General features: G+C 36.9%; 1 protein-coding gene and 1 non-coding gene across 2 annotated transcripts in view; both read left to right on the forward strand.

Moving 5' to 3' along the window:
* Positions 1-16014, forward strand: part of FBN2 (fibrillin 2) — a 148652-nt gene that overhangs the window by 5128 nt on the left and 127510 nt on the right. Inside the window, exon 4 of the mRNA XM_009998148.1 lies at positions 1833-1928. Within this exon, the coding sequence (XP_009996450.1) occupies positions 1833-1928 (96 nt within the window). The remainder of the gene's footprint in view (positions 1-1832; positions 1929-16014) is intronic.
* Positions 9870-9941, forward strand: TRNAM-CAU. The gene has a single exon. It is a non-coding gene; the product is annotated as a tRNA-Met (tRNA).

The raw sequence follows: 16014 nt of genomic DNA on the forward strand, positions 1-16014 counted from the left end.
CCCTATCTCAGGAGAACAGCCTAAATGCCAAGTTAAAGTGTGTTTTTCTGTTTTCTGCTTGATTCAGAAAAATGATTAAATACGGTTCAAGCTTTTGTATACCTTTTTGGTTTTGCAGACAATCTAGAAAGTAATTTATTTGCACGTATCTATCACAGTACAGTGTTTACAAGCTATAAAAATTCAGCAAACAATAAATATCACTGAAGGCTGCAGAGTTGAGGAAAGACTAAAAGCGTATTGTCGGGCCAGCTGGCTCCTAGTTACCTGAGAACATGATGCTCACAAAGGCAGTTAGGAAGCAGGGGAAACAAAGTGTCTTCAGTAACAACGTAGACAAAAGCATTGCAATGAACTTTAGCAAGAAACAGTAATAAGTGACTCAGATTGCTGATGCAATGCAAAAAGGTATGTCTTGGTATTATCAAAGAAAACCAGGAGCAAAGAAAAAAACACAAAAGGAACTTTTTAAAAACACCCCCAAAACTCCAAACTGACTTGTAGGATAAGAGGCTCTTCTAGAGACAACAGTGGAAGTGAAGAAGCTTGTGAGACTGCAAAACAGAAAAAGCAAGTTGCAGGAAAACCCTCATAGGTGTCAAAGAGTTTATTACAGGTTCTGCAGTTGCAGAAGGGAAAGACTCACAGAAGGGTTTGATCAAGTAAGAGGATCAAAAGGAGTTTCACTATCAGTGAGAATAGAAGCTCAAAAATAAGGGGGCAAAGAGGAATAAGGAGATGGAGAAAGGATGAAAATAGGGTAAACCAACACAGTTCAGAAGGGAAAAAGGCAGAAATTAATTGCTGAAGGTAGTCTGAAGGAAGTAAAGACAAAGAGAAGGCAACTGTGCAGAGAATACTTAGATGTAATAGTGTGGATGAATGTCATTTTGACTTGGTCATTTTTGCAGATGCTGGAGAGCAGTCTTCTTTATTTCTATCTGGCTAACATCCTCAAAAATTTTAGGTACTAATTGTAATCCTAAAATGTGATCCTAGTCACCGCCAGATTTACTTTTAAGACTTCTTGGCCCCTTACTGCTGATTTTATTGTATTGGGTCAACACCTGAATGCTCCCAGGCAGGCCATGTTACCCATGAATAAATGAAAAAAGGACTGAATTTTCAAGCAGCGACTCTAAAGTACTCCTGCAAATCTTAACCAACTGTGGATATTGGCCTCAGTGTAGAGGATAGTTGAAATTTCAAGTAAGATTGAGTATTTGTCTTCTAGACACAGTATGGAAAGAACACCTGAAAAATGTAAATATGTCTTTATTTCTTTTTACTAGAGTATAATTGTGTCTTAGATCTATTGAAGTTAGTTGTCTCCCTAAAGTGTAATTGTCCATTCATGGAATAATGTAACAGATGCAGAGAAATACCTTTATTTTATGCCTAAGATAAGCATTCTCAGTAGAAAGTAATTCAGTTTTATAGTTCTTGCTAAGAAGTAAGGCTTTATCACATGTCCATCTACTAACTGTGCTGATAGTTATAAATTCTTACGATTAGTGACTAGAGCTGCACAACTGTTAAAAAATATACTTAAGTTCAACATCTGCTAAGAATCTGTGCTGAATATGGTTAATTAAACAGCTGTTTGCAATTGGCATTAAGCAGGTGCTAATGGAATTCAGTCTAGTGGAATCTGACTTGAACTATCATCATTGGTGGTGATGATGGGTGGGAAGGAGATCAGTTTGGTATTCAGGTTCAGAAAGACTTTGAGCAGTTGCGAGGGGAAAAAAATGTTTCTGAATACCACATATGGCAATCATCTTTGAAATACGATTACAAAAACTTTTTAATTTTGTTGTTGTTGATTAAAGCTGTCTGTGAAAATGGCTGCCAGAATGGAGGACGGTGTATTGGACCCAATCGCTGTGCCTGTGTCTATGGATTTACTGGCCCTCAATGTGAAAGAGGTAAAAGCAATAGATAAGAAAGGAAATTATGAGCAGTTACATGCAACAGTACTCTATGTACATGTTTTATGCTGTGTATTTTCTGACTGAGCAAGCGAGCTTCCAGTAAACCATTATTTGTTATCTTAGAAAGTGTGTTTGTTTCAAGTCTGGTAGCCACGTTTCAGGTTGGCAGGTACAAAGCCATCACAATTGGTAGGAATTTGAGCTTATTTTGTTTGTATAATAGTTAAAAGATGAGAGATCCTTTGTTCTCAGCTGCGTAAAATAACATAACAAAATCGCGGATGCTGTTACAATTATGTAAGTATAACTTAATTGAAGGGTTGTTTTCTGTATAACACTTATTTCAGATGAGGAACGTGGGGAATATTTGCACTGGTTAGTTCTGTCCTATAGGAGAATGTCACAGATGGAGTGAAAAAAGAAACCATTACCATAAACTGAAACCAGTTCCTAAAACCATTCTTATTCAAGAGAATATCTTAGACATGGCTTAACGTAGAGTTCTTTCATGAATTGGGGACTAAACTAGGATTTTGTTTTAAACTTTTACGGATAAATACTCATCCTGCTTTTACAGGCTTAGATATACTGAGAAAGTCAGTTTTAATTATGCCAAACAAAGCATTTTTAGTGTTAAAGTACTGATTAGCACAGGAATAATGATGGCACTGAGTCCATATATAGTGATTTATAGTAAACTATCCACTCAGAAATCTAAAATTCTTGCTCTTTAATAAATCAGAGTTTTGTTTGTGTTTTGAAACCATGACTGGAAATATGGTAATGTAGAACTGCTGAACTTTGGATTTAACGAGTGTAACCTGAACTACTGTCTATTTAGAATGGATATTTAGCGGGTATCATTTAATGTGAAGTTTTCAAGAATAATGAAAGATGTTACTGAAAAGCTAGCAGAAATACTATTCTTTGTCTTTCTCCAAGCTGGTGTGTTTGCAAATACATATCCTAATCAAAAAGGGTGCTGAAGAACCAAGCAACCATAGAATGAAATGCTGAATACTGCTATGCATTGTTATCTTACTCCTCTAAAATATTCAAAAGGTTGTCACTACTAAAAAGAGGGGTGGGATCATCGGCATTAATAGAAAATAGAAACTCACGGTCTTAATTCTTACTAACAGTGGATGAAACACCCGCTTAGGGCAGAAGTAGATTAGGTTGATAAAATAATTCAGATCAGAAAGGACCTCCTCAGGCCATCTAGTCCAATACCTGCTCAAAGCAGGTCTAATCTGATCAGCCTGCTCAAGCCCGTGTACAGTCAGACTTTGAATGCCCTCAAGGATGGAGATTCCACAACATCTCTGGACAACCACTCACATGGTAAAAAATAAAAAAATTCCCTAATATCACAATTTTGCATGTTCCAGCTTCTATGAGTTACCTCTTGTCTGATTGCTGTGAGCCTCCCAGAAGCAGGTTTTCTGAATCATCTGAACAAGTAGTTATAGGCAGCAATTAAGTCCCCTTGAAACCTCATCTTAAGGCTAAATGAGCTCAGGTCCCTTAGCCTTTCCACACAGTGCAAGTTCTTAAGCTCCTTGACCAGTTGTGGCCCTCCCTTGGGCTTCCTTCAGTATGTCCATTTCTTTCTTGTATTGGGAATCCAAAACTGGTCATGGTACTCTGATGCATTCTTACAAGTGTCAAATGGAAGTGAAGGACCACTTCCCTGAATTGGGTACTACATTTATCCTCCTACAGCACATGCACCTGGCCTTCTCTGCTGCCAAGGCATGTTGCTGCTTCATGTTCAGGCTGTTGCCTACTAGGACCCCAATAATCCTTATCTCAGAGCTGCTTTGCAGGCAGTTACACTCCAGCCTATATTGTTCCATCAGGCTATTTCATCCAAGATGTGTGATTTCCTTTGCTTTTATTGAGCTCCCAGCTGATCACCCATTTTTTTCTCAGCTGTTTAGCTTGGTCTGTATAGCAGCCTTGCCCAGCATATTGACTGTTGCCCCTAATTTGGTGTTGTCTGTAATCTTGCTGAGGGTGTGCTCTTGTACCATCATCCAGGTGGTTAATGAAGAACTTTGTCCTAGTACTCATCCCTGAGGAGCTTTCCTGTCCTCTAGCTGGACTTTGCTGATCACAACTCCGAGCCATCAGTTCAGCTGATTTTCACCTTATCTATTGTTACCACTGTGTTCACTGTTATTCAGCTAGTATTTCACCAGTCACAATGTCTCTATGGAAGCCTGTCTCAAGTCAAGCAACATCCACTGCTCTCTATTTGTCCTCAGAAGCAGTGCCCTTAAGGTTGAAAGCAGCGATGACATTTGCCCTTGGTAGACCCATGCTGGCTGTTCCCAAATAGCTCATTGTAATTCCTATGCTCAGAATTAGCTTCTGAAGGGAATCCTGTAAAATTCTGTTTCAAATTCAGCTCTGAAGTGCGCAAAGCTGTATATAAATTGTGAAGATGTCTTGCACCACTTTTTTCTGTTTGTTGACTGTGAAATGGAAATAATTTCCATGTAGATGAAGGAAATAACTAAAGCAAACAAAAGCAGGACTTTCTATTTGCTATTCTAATCTGATTTGTATACCCACTAGATGTCTCAAGCAACAGAGAAATGTAAAGGATGAATTTGTTTCTTTGTCTCTAATAGTTTGTCACTGTGATTCTTAAAACCAGTTTTACTGACTTCCATTCATTACTGTTTGCTTAGGTTTTTGCTCTCACATGTTACATCCAGCCCATTCTCTGTAGCTGCTTCTTACAGACTGAGTACAAGGACTCATATATTTTGGTTAGAGGGAAAATAGGAAGCATTATTCTGTCAAAAACTCTGTTGATATTTACAGCCAGTGCAGAAACATGTCTGTGTAGGATGTACACTTCCCTTTTATCTAAAGTAAGAGACTACTAAGTCTGTTTAGGTTGGATTTTCAAGCAATTGGGCAACATTAGAGGTTGCATTACAGTTTGAGCCTTAGTTCAGATAGAGCTTACATGTATCCAAATTCAAGTCTAAGCTGTGTATCCGAGACAGATGATAGTTACAGCAGAACATGATAGAATTGTAATACTGCAAGTTGGTATTTTTTTAATTGCTTGCATTCAGATTTTTTATTATTTTGTTTTTAGTTGCCAGACAACTTGGTAAGCTTGCTTTTTGTCCCAGATAGAAGCAATCATTCCTGGTTAAGATTATCTTTTGTTTTCTGACTAGATTAAGGAATGTGAGATAATGGTAATACATGAGACAGGCTTTAGCTGTGATGATGGCTCAAAGTTTTTAGTAATTATGCTTATACTTGAAATAGGTTGACTTGTTCAAACGATTCTAGTATGTATGGGTACTGTAACTTAACTTTTGTGGTGATGAAAGTATTGGAGTCTGCTTTCTTGCAATTCTCTGTGAAGCTTTAAGATGCATAATTCAAGACCTAGACTTACATTTCTATATGTAGAAGGCTAATGTTTTTCAAGATTTAGGCTACATTTCATGGGGTTTTTTTGTAGCTGAGTTATTGTAATTATAAATTTATATTTCCTTTCTTGAAACTGGAGATAGTGAGGCAAGTTTGCATCTGTCATTGTCACAAAAATATGTTATATATATAATTTTATATGTAATTTGGACATATGATATATGGACAAGGCTAAGTAAAATTTCACCTAGTCTTGTTTTCTTGGCATTTCCTAGACTTTCTCATATTAAAAAATCATAGTAGTTACTAATTTATTGTACTACTATTCAGTTAAAGAAAGATGACTCCTGTAGTTTATCTTGGTAATGATTTAGAAAGTGTCTAATATATTAAATTAAAATTTTTATGCTTTGCATGAGCTGGAAATGAAAAATACAAACAAAAATCTGTAAAAGATACCTTAAATGCCTATTATGTTAACAGTAATTTATGCTTTTAACCTAGTAAGTAGTTTATACTTTCCAACAAAATGCAAAAGGAGATGATTTCTTCACCTATATGTTACAATAGTTTTCTGTAATACTTTACAGTAAGAAATGCCTCTGTAGTTTAATTTTAAACTGAGTTTAGTAACAGTTCATAACTCTTAACTTTAAATTTTATAGCTTAAAGTTATATCAACTTCCCTTGCAAATAACATAATAAGAGATCATGTTTTGTTATTTTTTAACATTGTTGTCTTTTAAATACATACTTTGTATTGTTCTGTAAATTAAGTTATTTTAAGTTAGCTATTTTCTGCCTAATATAGAACATATGTAGCTTTCCTTCAGATTGGCCTCCCAGCCTCAGTCATATGATAAAACATGACTGCTTGTTCTGCTATCTGGGCTCTGAGCAGACTAATATCCGGGCTGGAGACAGGAGGCTGAGCAGTAACTAATGACTGGTAGGATTACAGTATTTAGCTTGAGACTTGCTGCTGGGCTAATAAGAAAGCAGAACCTGCTTAGGAGCTTGTGCTTTACTCTTTCTGATATATACAGTGACCTTTTTTATTTCCTATCAAACGCTGTTCTTTCGGTTAGCTTCTTGCCTTTGATTTGTAAAATCACCAGATTCAAGTCTTCTGTTTCATCTGGTTTGTTGTGGTTTTGTGGTTGTTTATTTTTTTGTGGTTTGTTTTGTTTTGGTTTTTTTAAAAGAAAATGCGGATTTTGGAATTTTGTTGTTCCATTTTTCCCAATGAAAAAAAAATAATAAAAATGTTAAGAGGCCTCATCCTCAGTTGTACACATAGGGGAAGTTTTTTCTAGCATGCCCAATTCCTTTGGTTTGTCAAGACTGTCTTAGGAGGTGGTGTCTGCATTGCTGCATGTAGCCTGTGCATTTTTAAAATCACCTGTAGAAGTATTAGGCTGTGGAAAAACAACGTTTTCTTCCATCTAAATTGTGATTTAAAAGGAAGGAAGAGTGGCAATGCAGAATCCTGTGCTGATCTAAGTTTGCATTCATCCCATGAGAAGGAGAAAGAGCAGTGCCTCCTCACTCTGTACACAAGTGGCTTACAATAGGAAGGAAGCAGAAGGGTTTGGACTGAGTAGAAACACGTAGCTTGGGAGGAATATCCTTTTGGAAAAGGGAGACTGTTTCAGATAAAGGTGTCAAGTTTGGGCATGTGAGAAAAGAGGAAAATGGAGAAAAACAATTATTTACTATAACATGAGGACACCTGAAAGGAGGGAGCCTTTGGGTTGTTCTTGGGAAAACTGCTGCTCATGTGTCTTAACCCGTTGTATTTGCTACACCTGGTGTTCACAGTGCAAGTATCTGAACACGTTCTGACTGTCTGAGTCTTTGAAATTCTGTCTTTCAAAGGGGTTGAGAGCCTGTACCTCATGACACATGCAGTAAATCAGTGACTGGGGCAGCTGCTTCACTACAGGTTCTCATTGAATTGATAGGGAAGACTCTGTATAGGTGCAATGAGGTACTCAGCAGAAATGCTGCTCTGTACAGGGCAGCGTTTTATGCCAGTTCTGCAGTGCCTACAAGAACTTGGCCCACGCAATTGAAGAGTCCTAGGAGGCACAGCAGGGAAGCTAAGTGAAGTGTTCCTGGGGCTGGAGACCAGGATGTTGCAGAGGAGAGTGAAAGAGGTTTTATGCAGAAGATGTAACTGAAAAAGAGGTACATTTTTTTTTTGATAAGAGAACATAGATCTAACATTGCATTTGAGATTGGTTGCCTTTATCTGACCCTTCCTCATAGAAAAATAGCCTTTGCCTAAGAATGATAGAAGAAAAAGGGGAAAAAAAAAGAGGAAAAAGGCAAAAAATGTATTCTTCAAGCTGGGAAGAAGATGAAGAAGCTAATCAATAACACAGAGAAAGGGCTGGGAACATTCTCAGTGAAGGTGTTTTTAAATAGTATGTAGTAACTGAGGCAGAAGAGGAAAGCAGAACAGAAGTGGAGCTGTACTGAAGAAACTACAGGGCACTTAAAAGTTATAAATATTAATAAAACTAAGCTCAAACAGCAAACTGACACAATTTTGTATAGTCCTCAGTACTTCTTAAATTTATTTTTATTATAAAGCATAAAATTCCTATTTAGTCTGTAGTGTTGCTGAAAATGCTGTCTGTGCTTAAGTAGCAATGATTAGTATAAATGGAGCATGGAGGGATGAAACTATTCTTTCTTCTGACAGGTATTCAAAAGATCTTTTAATTTTAAAAAACTGTTCTGTATCTGTTGATAGTAGCAGTACCATGAGAAGCGTAGTGGAGACTTTCAGGGGGCTGTATTCAGATCTTGTATATTTGTTCTTCCTGGACAAAGGCAGTATTATTAATTTCTCCCCTGCTCCCAAGACAGATTGTTACTTGTTGAAGGCTGAGCAGGGAAGCTTTAGCAGACTTGATAATCAAGCAAATACCTCTTTTCAATCTGAGGTTTTAACTAGGCAGTCATTCTGCCTTGTTTATTGAGGTGTGGTGTAATCTGGTTGAATTTTGCATGCTCTGGGAATGAATATAAATGAAAAGGCAGGGCATTTTAGGAGAAGGCAGGAAGAAATGAAGGCCATAATTTTGAATTAAAAATACCAGATGCTGCACTCAAGTATCAACCAGTATTGTTCTTTTAATCTTGTGGAATCCTTACCTGCTAAACACCACTTTAGTTCATTTTCAGTCTGCTTTTAGCCTTTGGAAAGGAGAGCATATGGTCTTGAGTCCATATGCTCGAGTTACAAACTTTCTGCAAGTTTGTAAAGGAGTCACTCAGGGCCTGATGAGTGAAGAAAAAAAACACAACTAGTTCACTGTAGCATACTCTGATTATGTGGTCCAGTTCACAGCAGTTGTTAATCACCTCTGGGGTAAACACAAGAGTGACATAATCTACTTGAAGTCTAATTTGACTAAAATCAATTAATCAATTTAACTGAAAATAAGCTAGGCATAGGTTAAACCTCTACAAAATGTGAATCTGCCTAAAATTTCAAATTTTCACCATGCTTTCCTACTTATTTTATCTTCTAAGTTTCCTGTTGAAAAAGACTTCTGTCAGCTTTTTCCATACATAGTGGAAATTTGATTATAAGCAAATTGCCACAGTGGTGATACTATTTAAAAACAATACTTCAGTTAAAAATAATAATTTCTAATTTCTTTTGGAGAAGTTAAGAGAGAACAATTGCAAATTCCTGCCGCAATATAAAGTAAAATTTATCTGGCAAGTAAGCACCTGTTTAAAGAAAATAGGTCAGATTATCTGTATTAGAAGAACTTGGTGGTTATTTTCATTGTTTGTTTGAGACTAGAGGTGTAATCAGATTTTTACAGTGCATACAGTTAAGTGCAGTCCCTGTTCAGAGAAACTACTTTCCTTCTACAAGTTCAGACCTGTAGATATTTGCATCCATCAGTCTTTGATGGATTACGGTAGCTCTGAAGGGCAAATTCAGCAAGTTGCTTTCATGTTCTTAGGTATCAGTAGCTACTAGGATTACAGGACTCTTGCCTGGTTTTGCCATCCATCATTATGTTCCACAACAAGGTTTTCAAAGTTTCTTTCCCTCGCCTTTCACAAGCTGACAACTAACAAAAGCCCACAGGATTTCTGCAGTGTGTGTTGTTAGCAGGAATCTGAGAATTTCTGTCTCCTGGCTGCGTGAAGGATTTAACATTTTGCAATTTAAAAAGCGGCCTGGGTGAGGCTGAGCATGCTGTTGGCAGTAATGATGAGGAAAGCAGTATAATCCCAGTCTGTGTCTTTGTCTTGCTTCGCTCTTTTCCTTTCTCTGGGTATTTCAGGATGTGATTAGCATTCCCTCCCTCTTGCCTGTTTTTCCTCTGGTTGCATTATCACAGTCAGTCTGTTAGGTAAGTATCTAGTGATGTGTACAGCAAAGTCACTTCGTGCTGGGGTGCTAATTAGTACTCAGCCTGTACTTGTAGGTCAGTTGGATAATCCTTCACTGTGTTGCTGAGCTGGATATGCTGTTCCAGGAAGGCTTTAGCAGGCAGCAGAGTGGCGCAGCGGAAGCGTGCTGGGCCCATAACTCAGAGGTCGATGGATCGAAACCATCCTCTGCTAGCAAGAGTTTTTTTTTCCCCCTTGACACTCTGGAAGGAGGAGATGCCATCCACAGGGACGTGGACAGGCTTGCAAGGTGGGACCGTGCAAGCTGCAGGAAGTTCAGTGAGACCCCGCCTCAGGGTTGGGGCAGTCCCAAGCACAGGGACAGGCTGGGGGGAGAAGGGCTGGACAGCAGCCCTGGGGAGACCTGGATGTGTCCCACATCTAGAGATTGTTCACTGGGAAGTAAAACAAGGGTCCAATATAGAGGAACGGACTAAAATAACGAGTGGTGGAAGTGTGGCAGAGGAGGTCTTTGGAAAAAAAAATCTGTCTATGCTTTTCTCTTTCCTTCCTCAGTGAAAATTTTGCTCTTTGTCAGATGCATTAGGATAGGACTTTTTTTTTTTTTTTTTTTACAAGTCATGGGAGGAGACTACAGGACCTGATTCGTTAGAGTTTCAAAAGAAAACAATAATTTCTTCAGAAAAATTAGGAAAATTATTAATTTTGTTAAACTAATTATTTTGTAATATATCCAGAAAAAAAATATAATCTGGAGATATTTGCAGAATATCTAGATAAACTCACAATAAAATGGAGACTCTTGTCAACAGGGATAGTCTTTAACAAAGGAAATGCAAAACCTCCTGGAATATTCAAGTGGATAGGAAAACTTTTGTCAAACTGGGGAAGTGCTGATGTTTTCCATTGCATATGTCGGGTTTGTACACAGAGTTTTAAATTGGAAGAAAGCAGAACCCAGTTCTGAAGGACTGTAAAAATGGTTGAGGTTCTTTGAAGGTCCTGCCAGTCTGGATCTGCTGCAACCTCCAGTTCTTTTATATGACATATTTTTGTTACCAATATCAAGAATGAGGAGGGATAGAAAAATTTGCAGTCTGATGACCATGTATGGTGAGGATTTTTTTCTTCTTGGGAGTCAGGTGTGTAATAGCAGTTTGATGTGAGTACAGAATTACAGTAGCTAAAATTGTCTACCAAGAAAACCTATTTTGTGTCTGTTTCACATCATACTGATTTTTAGCTTGCAAGAATCAAATAAGAATAGGTGTCTTGTTTTTTCAAAGGTGATAAACAACATTTCTCCTACTGACTGTATTAAGAGCTCCGGGTGCTTCTTGGAAATGAGGCTCTATTATAAATTATCAGGCTCACCAAGTACTTTCAGTAAGTACTACTCATTAAGGAAAAATATGTCTGTAGCTGATGTCCAGACCTTCTCTACAAGTCATGGGAGGAGACTACAGGACCTGATTCGTTAGAGTTTCAAAAGAAAACAATAATTTCTTCAGAAAAATTAGGAAAATTATTAATTTTGTTAAACTAATTATTTTGTAATATATCCAGAAAAAAAATATAATCTGGAGATATTTGCAGAATATCTAGATAAACTCACAATAAAATGGAGACTCTTGTCAACAGGGATAGTCTTTAACAAAGGAAATGCAAAACCTCCTGGAATATTCAAGTGGATAGGAAAACTTTTGTCAAACTGGGGAAGTGCTGATGTTTTCCATTGCATATGTCGGGTTTGTACACAGAGTTTTAAATTGGAAGAAAGCAGAACCCAGTTCTGAAGGACTGTAAAAATGGTTGAGGTTCTTTGAAGGTCCTGCCAGTCTGGATCTGCTGCAACCTCCAGTTCTTTTATATGACATATTTTTGTTACCAATATCAAGAATGAGGAGGGATAGAAAAATTTGCAGTCTGATGACCATGTATGGTGAGGATTTTTTTCTTCTTGGGAGTCAGGTGTGTAATAGCAGTTTGATGTGAGTACAGAATTACAGTAGCTAAAATTGTCTACCAAGAAAACCTATTTTGTGTCTGTTTCACATCATACTGATTTTTAGCTTGCAAGAATCAAATAAGAATAGGTGTCTTGTTTTTTCAAAGGTGATAAACAACATTTCTCCTACTGACTGTATTAAGAGCTCCGGGTGCTTCTTGGAAATGAGGCTCTATTATAAATTATCAGGCTCACCAAGTACTTTCAGTAAGTACTACTCATTAAGGAAAAATATGTCTGTAGCTGATGTCCAGACCTTCTCTTCACACCTTAAAAACTGTCAAATTAAACTTTTTCTTATGCAGGAATCTTTCTGTTGTCTTTCTCTATGGCTATAAATCTCTGACTTCAAAGAAACAATTCCTTGCCATCCCTAAACATTTGCACCTCCATACTGTCCTGACATCCAGCCCTGTAACCTGCTTTTTCCTTACAGCAGTAGGCTGTTTCTGTTATGCTCCCTGTACTTTCAGGGCAGGTTTGTCTTTCCACAGGGTATGATTTCTCGGTCCTGAATTCTCTGTTACTCTGAATCTGCAGTTTCTGATGTTAGGTCTGACAGTACATGATATTGCTGTGTGAGGTAAAATGTTGCTTTTCATTTGCCTCAAGACCTCGAGCTGTGTCTTCTCTTTGTGTTGAAAACATGGAACCTGGTTTATACGTTAGATGTAAACAGCATTTTCACACTTTTCAGCCTTTGTGCCTTGTAGAATAAATTACAAGAAAAATATAGAGGTATAATCCTTGTTAATTTTTTAAGCTCATTTCAACTATCTTTACTTATTCATCATACTGTAGTATGACTTTTGAACATCGCACCACCAGAGACATCATGTACCTCCCTCCAACTTTGCAGTCTGATGCAGTCTGAAACTTTCATTGCTTCTGAGTATTTGTAAAATGTGAGCTTAATCTGCTGTATCTACAGTAAATGGAAAGTTTAAGCAAGGCCTGCCAGCTAAACCAGAAACATCTGAAACTAATAAAATGTAACAATGAAAGGGTCATTTTCCAGTATAGAAGTTGCATCATTTGAAAGTGTAAGATGTTTGCCTTGCTGAGAAACAAATAATTTTTTGAAACCCTAATTGAAAGTTGGACATCAGTGTCACAAAATTAAGACTCAGGTGGTACCATTTAGAATCCATTCTTGCATTCATTAGATAAAGTATTCCTTTGTTTATTTGACTGCTGTAAGCAAATATGACAGTTCAAGCACATTTGTGAAAAGGTGTTCCCTCTCCATGTTAAGGTCTTTACTCACAAAAATGTAATATCAACGTAATTACATAAAATTATCACTGTTCTTGCCATTTTGTATAACGGAAATTATAATTTCTGCTTTTAGTACCTTTTTCAGGCCCTTTTATCTGCTTATTGTAAATGCACACTGAGCTGTGCCACTTTGTACCACTGCAGAGCTCTAGGGCTCCCCAAGGCCATCAGGACCCAGCCAGAGGAAGAATTTTCATAGCAAGCTGCAGTTGCTGTTTTTTTACTGTAAAGTGACTGATATTGCTCCTGTATGACCATACATGTTGACCATAGAAAATAAGTTTTTATTGAGGCAGAAGAAGGGCACTTTAGTAAGTGCTCTCTGTGATTTCTGACAGTTCCTGGAGCAGTCGTTTGCACTCATAAATCAGTACACGGAAGATGATTAATGCTGTTTTAGCTTTGTGAGACACCAGTTTGCTCACAGATGGGCCAGCATCAGGAACAGAATAAAGTTACTTTTTTATCTCCTTTGGGCAAGGTATCCAAGACATGGTTTGAGTTTGGCAGTAGTAAAAATGGAAGTTCTTTGTTCTTCTCTGCTTAGAGAATCATTTCACTTAATTTCTGTTAGTGTATTTTAGATGATGAAAACCTTTATAATTAGATTGTTATCTTGCAATATAAAACAATATAAAAGTTATTTAAACTGCAGATCTTCACATTAACTTAGCAAAAAACTTTCTAAGTGAAGAACTTTCTTCTGTTTCATTTTCTGAGACAGTAGCTTTTACAGGAGTCATTTGCAGTTGTATTTCAGTAAGTTTCCTTTTTATTAATGCTATTACACACAAAAGGTGTAATTCCATTTCTTCCTAGTGTTATGTTTCTGCAATTCCTTCATGTCTCTATTGCCAGTCCTCTGCCTGAAGTTACTTCAGGCTTACTGTCTGAATCAAACATACAAAAAACCAACTGAAAGCATAGATAATTGTGATGCCTGCCTCTTTCTAAAATATTACACCATGACAAGCAATGTTTTTGCAATGCTTTCATAAATTGTTAAGATTTTATGGGTTCTTGAAAAATACAGATGTGTGATGTTTTTCACTCTGCCTCTCCTTACACTTTAGACTTTAAGGATTAAAAAAACAAATATAGGAAATACCATAGAATGAATTAGGATATGCTTTTGTTTCTGCTCTGGTCCATAGTAACATCTGAAAATGCAGTGACGTGCAGGTACCTGTTAAGTACAGTTAACAGAGATACTTTCTGAAGGAAGGAAAGATAACTCTCATTAACATAATTAAACAAAGCAGACGAACTGCGACTCTTTTGATACGTAATAAGGGAACACAAATGCCAGTTACTTTTCTATTTTCCTTCAACTGTTTAAGCTTTATTTATTAAAAGAGCTTACTTTTCTCCGTTCATTTTAGGTAAAACTGTGTATCTAAACTAAAAAAGCTATGGTAGTACAAAATCTTACAAGGTCTTTCTGGTCAAAAAGGTCAAGGAGCCAACCCACCTTCATCAGCAGTGCTAGCTCACTTTTAAAAGGTGGAAACAAGAAGAGATGAAAATCCTGTACCAATTGAAGTGGTGCAACTCGTTCCTGTGTGTCCCTTGAGTTTGTTAGCTCCAAGTAAGGATGGAATCGATACTTTGTAGTCATAGTTGTTTTTAACATTTTAAACAATAGCAGGAAATTTTCAACCCTGCTCCATTAGTGAACTGTTACACACTGAAATGGATTCATATCAGAAAGGGTCAGACAAAAAAGGTAATCGAATGCAAAAAAAAGCAAATAATGGCCTTTATTATTAGCATACAGGCAATTAAATTTTCAAATTACTTCATACTTGGAGCCATGTTTGGAGGTTTCTCTCTCTCTCTTTCTTTTCTCTCCCTACCCCTAATCTTGGTGGCAGGTTTCCAGTAATCTACACTCGTTTTTGTAAGTCTAGTATTCAAACAATTATTCTTTGGAAGAGGAACAGGGAATGTAAATTAAAAAAACATTTTTACTCATTGTCAGTAGACTTAAAGACAATTTTATTGTCTTTATTCAAGCTTGTGGGATGTATTGATAGTGCTAATTATGTCATTGCTCTGAGTGTTCTTAGTGGCTGTAGTTTTGATAGCTATATAAATATTCCCAAATTTTAACGTATTTAATGATATACTATTATTTCCAAATTCTTACACAGGAGTGTGTAAGCTAGCATGGTAAAGGTGTGCTAAGCTGTTGTACTGTTGACAGTGTCATGTATGTGTAAATGTATACATTTATGCACACATATATACGAACAGGATATTTTTAATATAAGCGATGTAAATCTATGTATTTTTTCTATTTCTGCATACTTTTATATAAATAACATAGTTTATGTCACTGCTGTCACACAGAATGATCCAACTTACTCTTGCAAAGCCCATGGAGATGTTCATCATACAAGACAACTTAATTGTTGTTTTACCTTGGGTGTGTGTATACAAGTTCTGTGTACACAGAGGTACTGGATTAAAGAGGTACCAAATTAAATGTGAGAGCATGAAAGCACTTTGAATATTCCTTCATTTCTTCTTTTGTAATAGTGTACTGGGGCTCGGTGGTTAAATGAATAGTGAAAATCAAGGAAAAAAATTGTATATAGATAGTTCAGAAACACCTGAACTGCTTTTCTCATGGAAACTTCAGTTTCAAAAATAAGAAATTGGAAGATTCTTTGTTTGTTTGTTTACTTTTCACTTAAAGGACTTCAGTAATTCTCTGCAAACTTTATACATTTTTGATTGATAAAAAACTGGTTTAATAAAACTGTCTAAATGCTGAACCAGGAGGATGCAAAATCCATGTGGCTCTATGATGGGGCTTAGTCAGATGTCAGATATTTGGAAATAGTTTTTCTTTTTTTTCCTTCTTTTTTGCATACCCTGATACCAGCTCCCTGACAAATTTCATGTTCAAGATCAGATTTTACAAAATGCAGGGGCGCTGAGCAGCTGGCAGATCCAGTCTTTGGAAGTATTGACTTTTGTGTCTTTTTCACATTT

Source organism: Chaetura pelagica, unplaced genomic scaffold (assembly GCF_000747805.2).
Source record: "Chaetura pelagica isolate M959 unplaced genomic scaffold, ChaPel_1.0 scaffold145, whole genome shotgun sequence".
Classification (NCBI taxonomy): Eukaryota; Metazoa; Chordata; class Aves; order Apodiformes; family Apodidae; genus Chaetura; species Chaetura pelagica.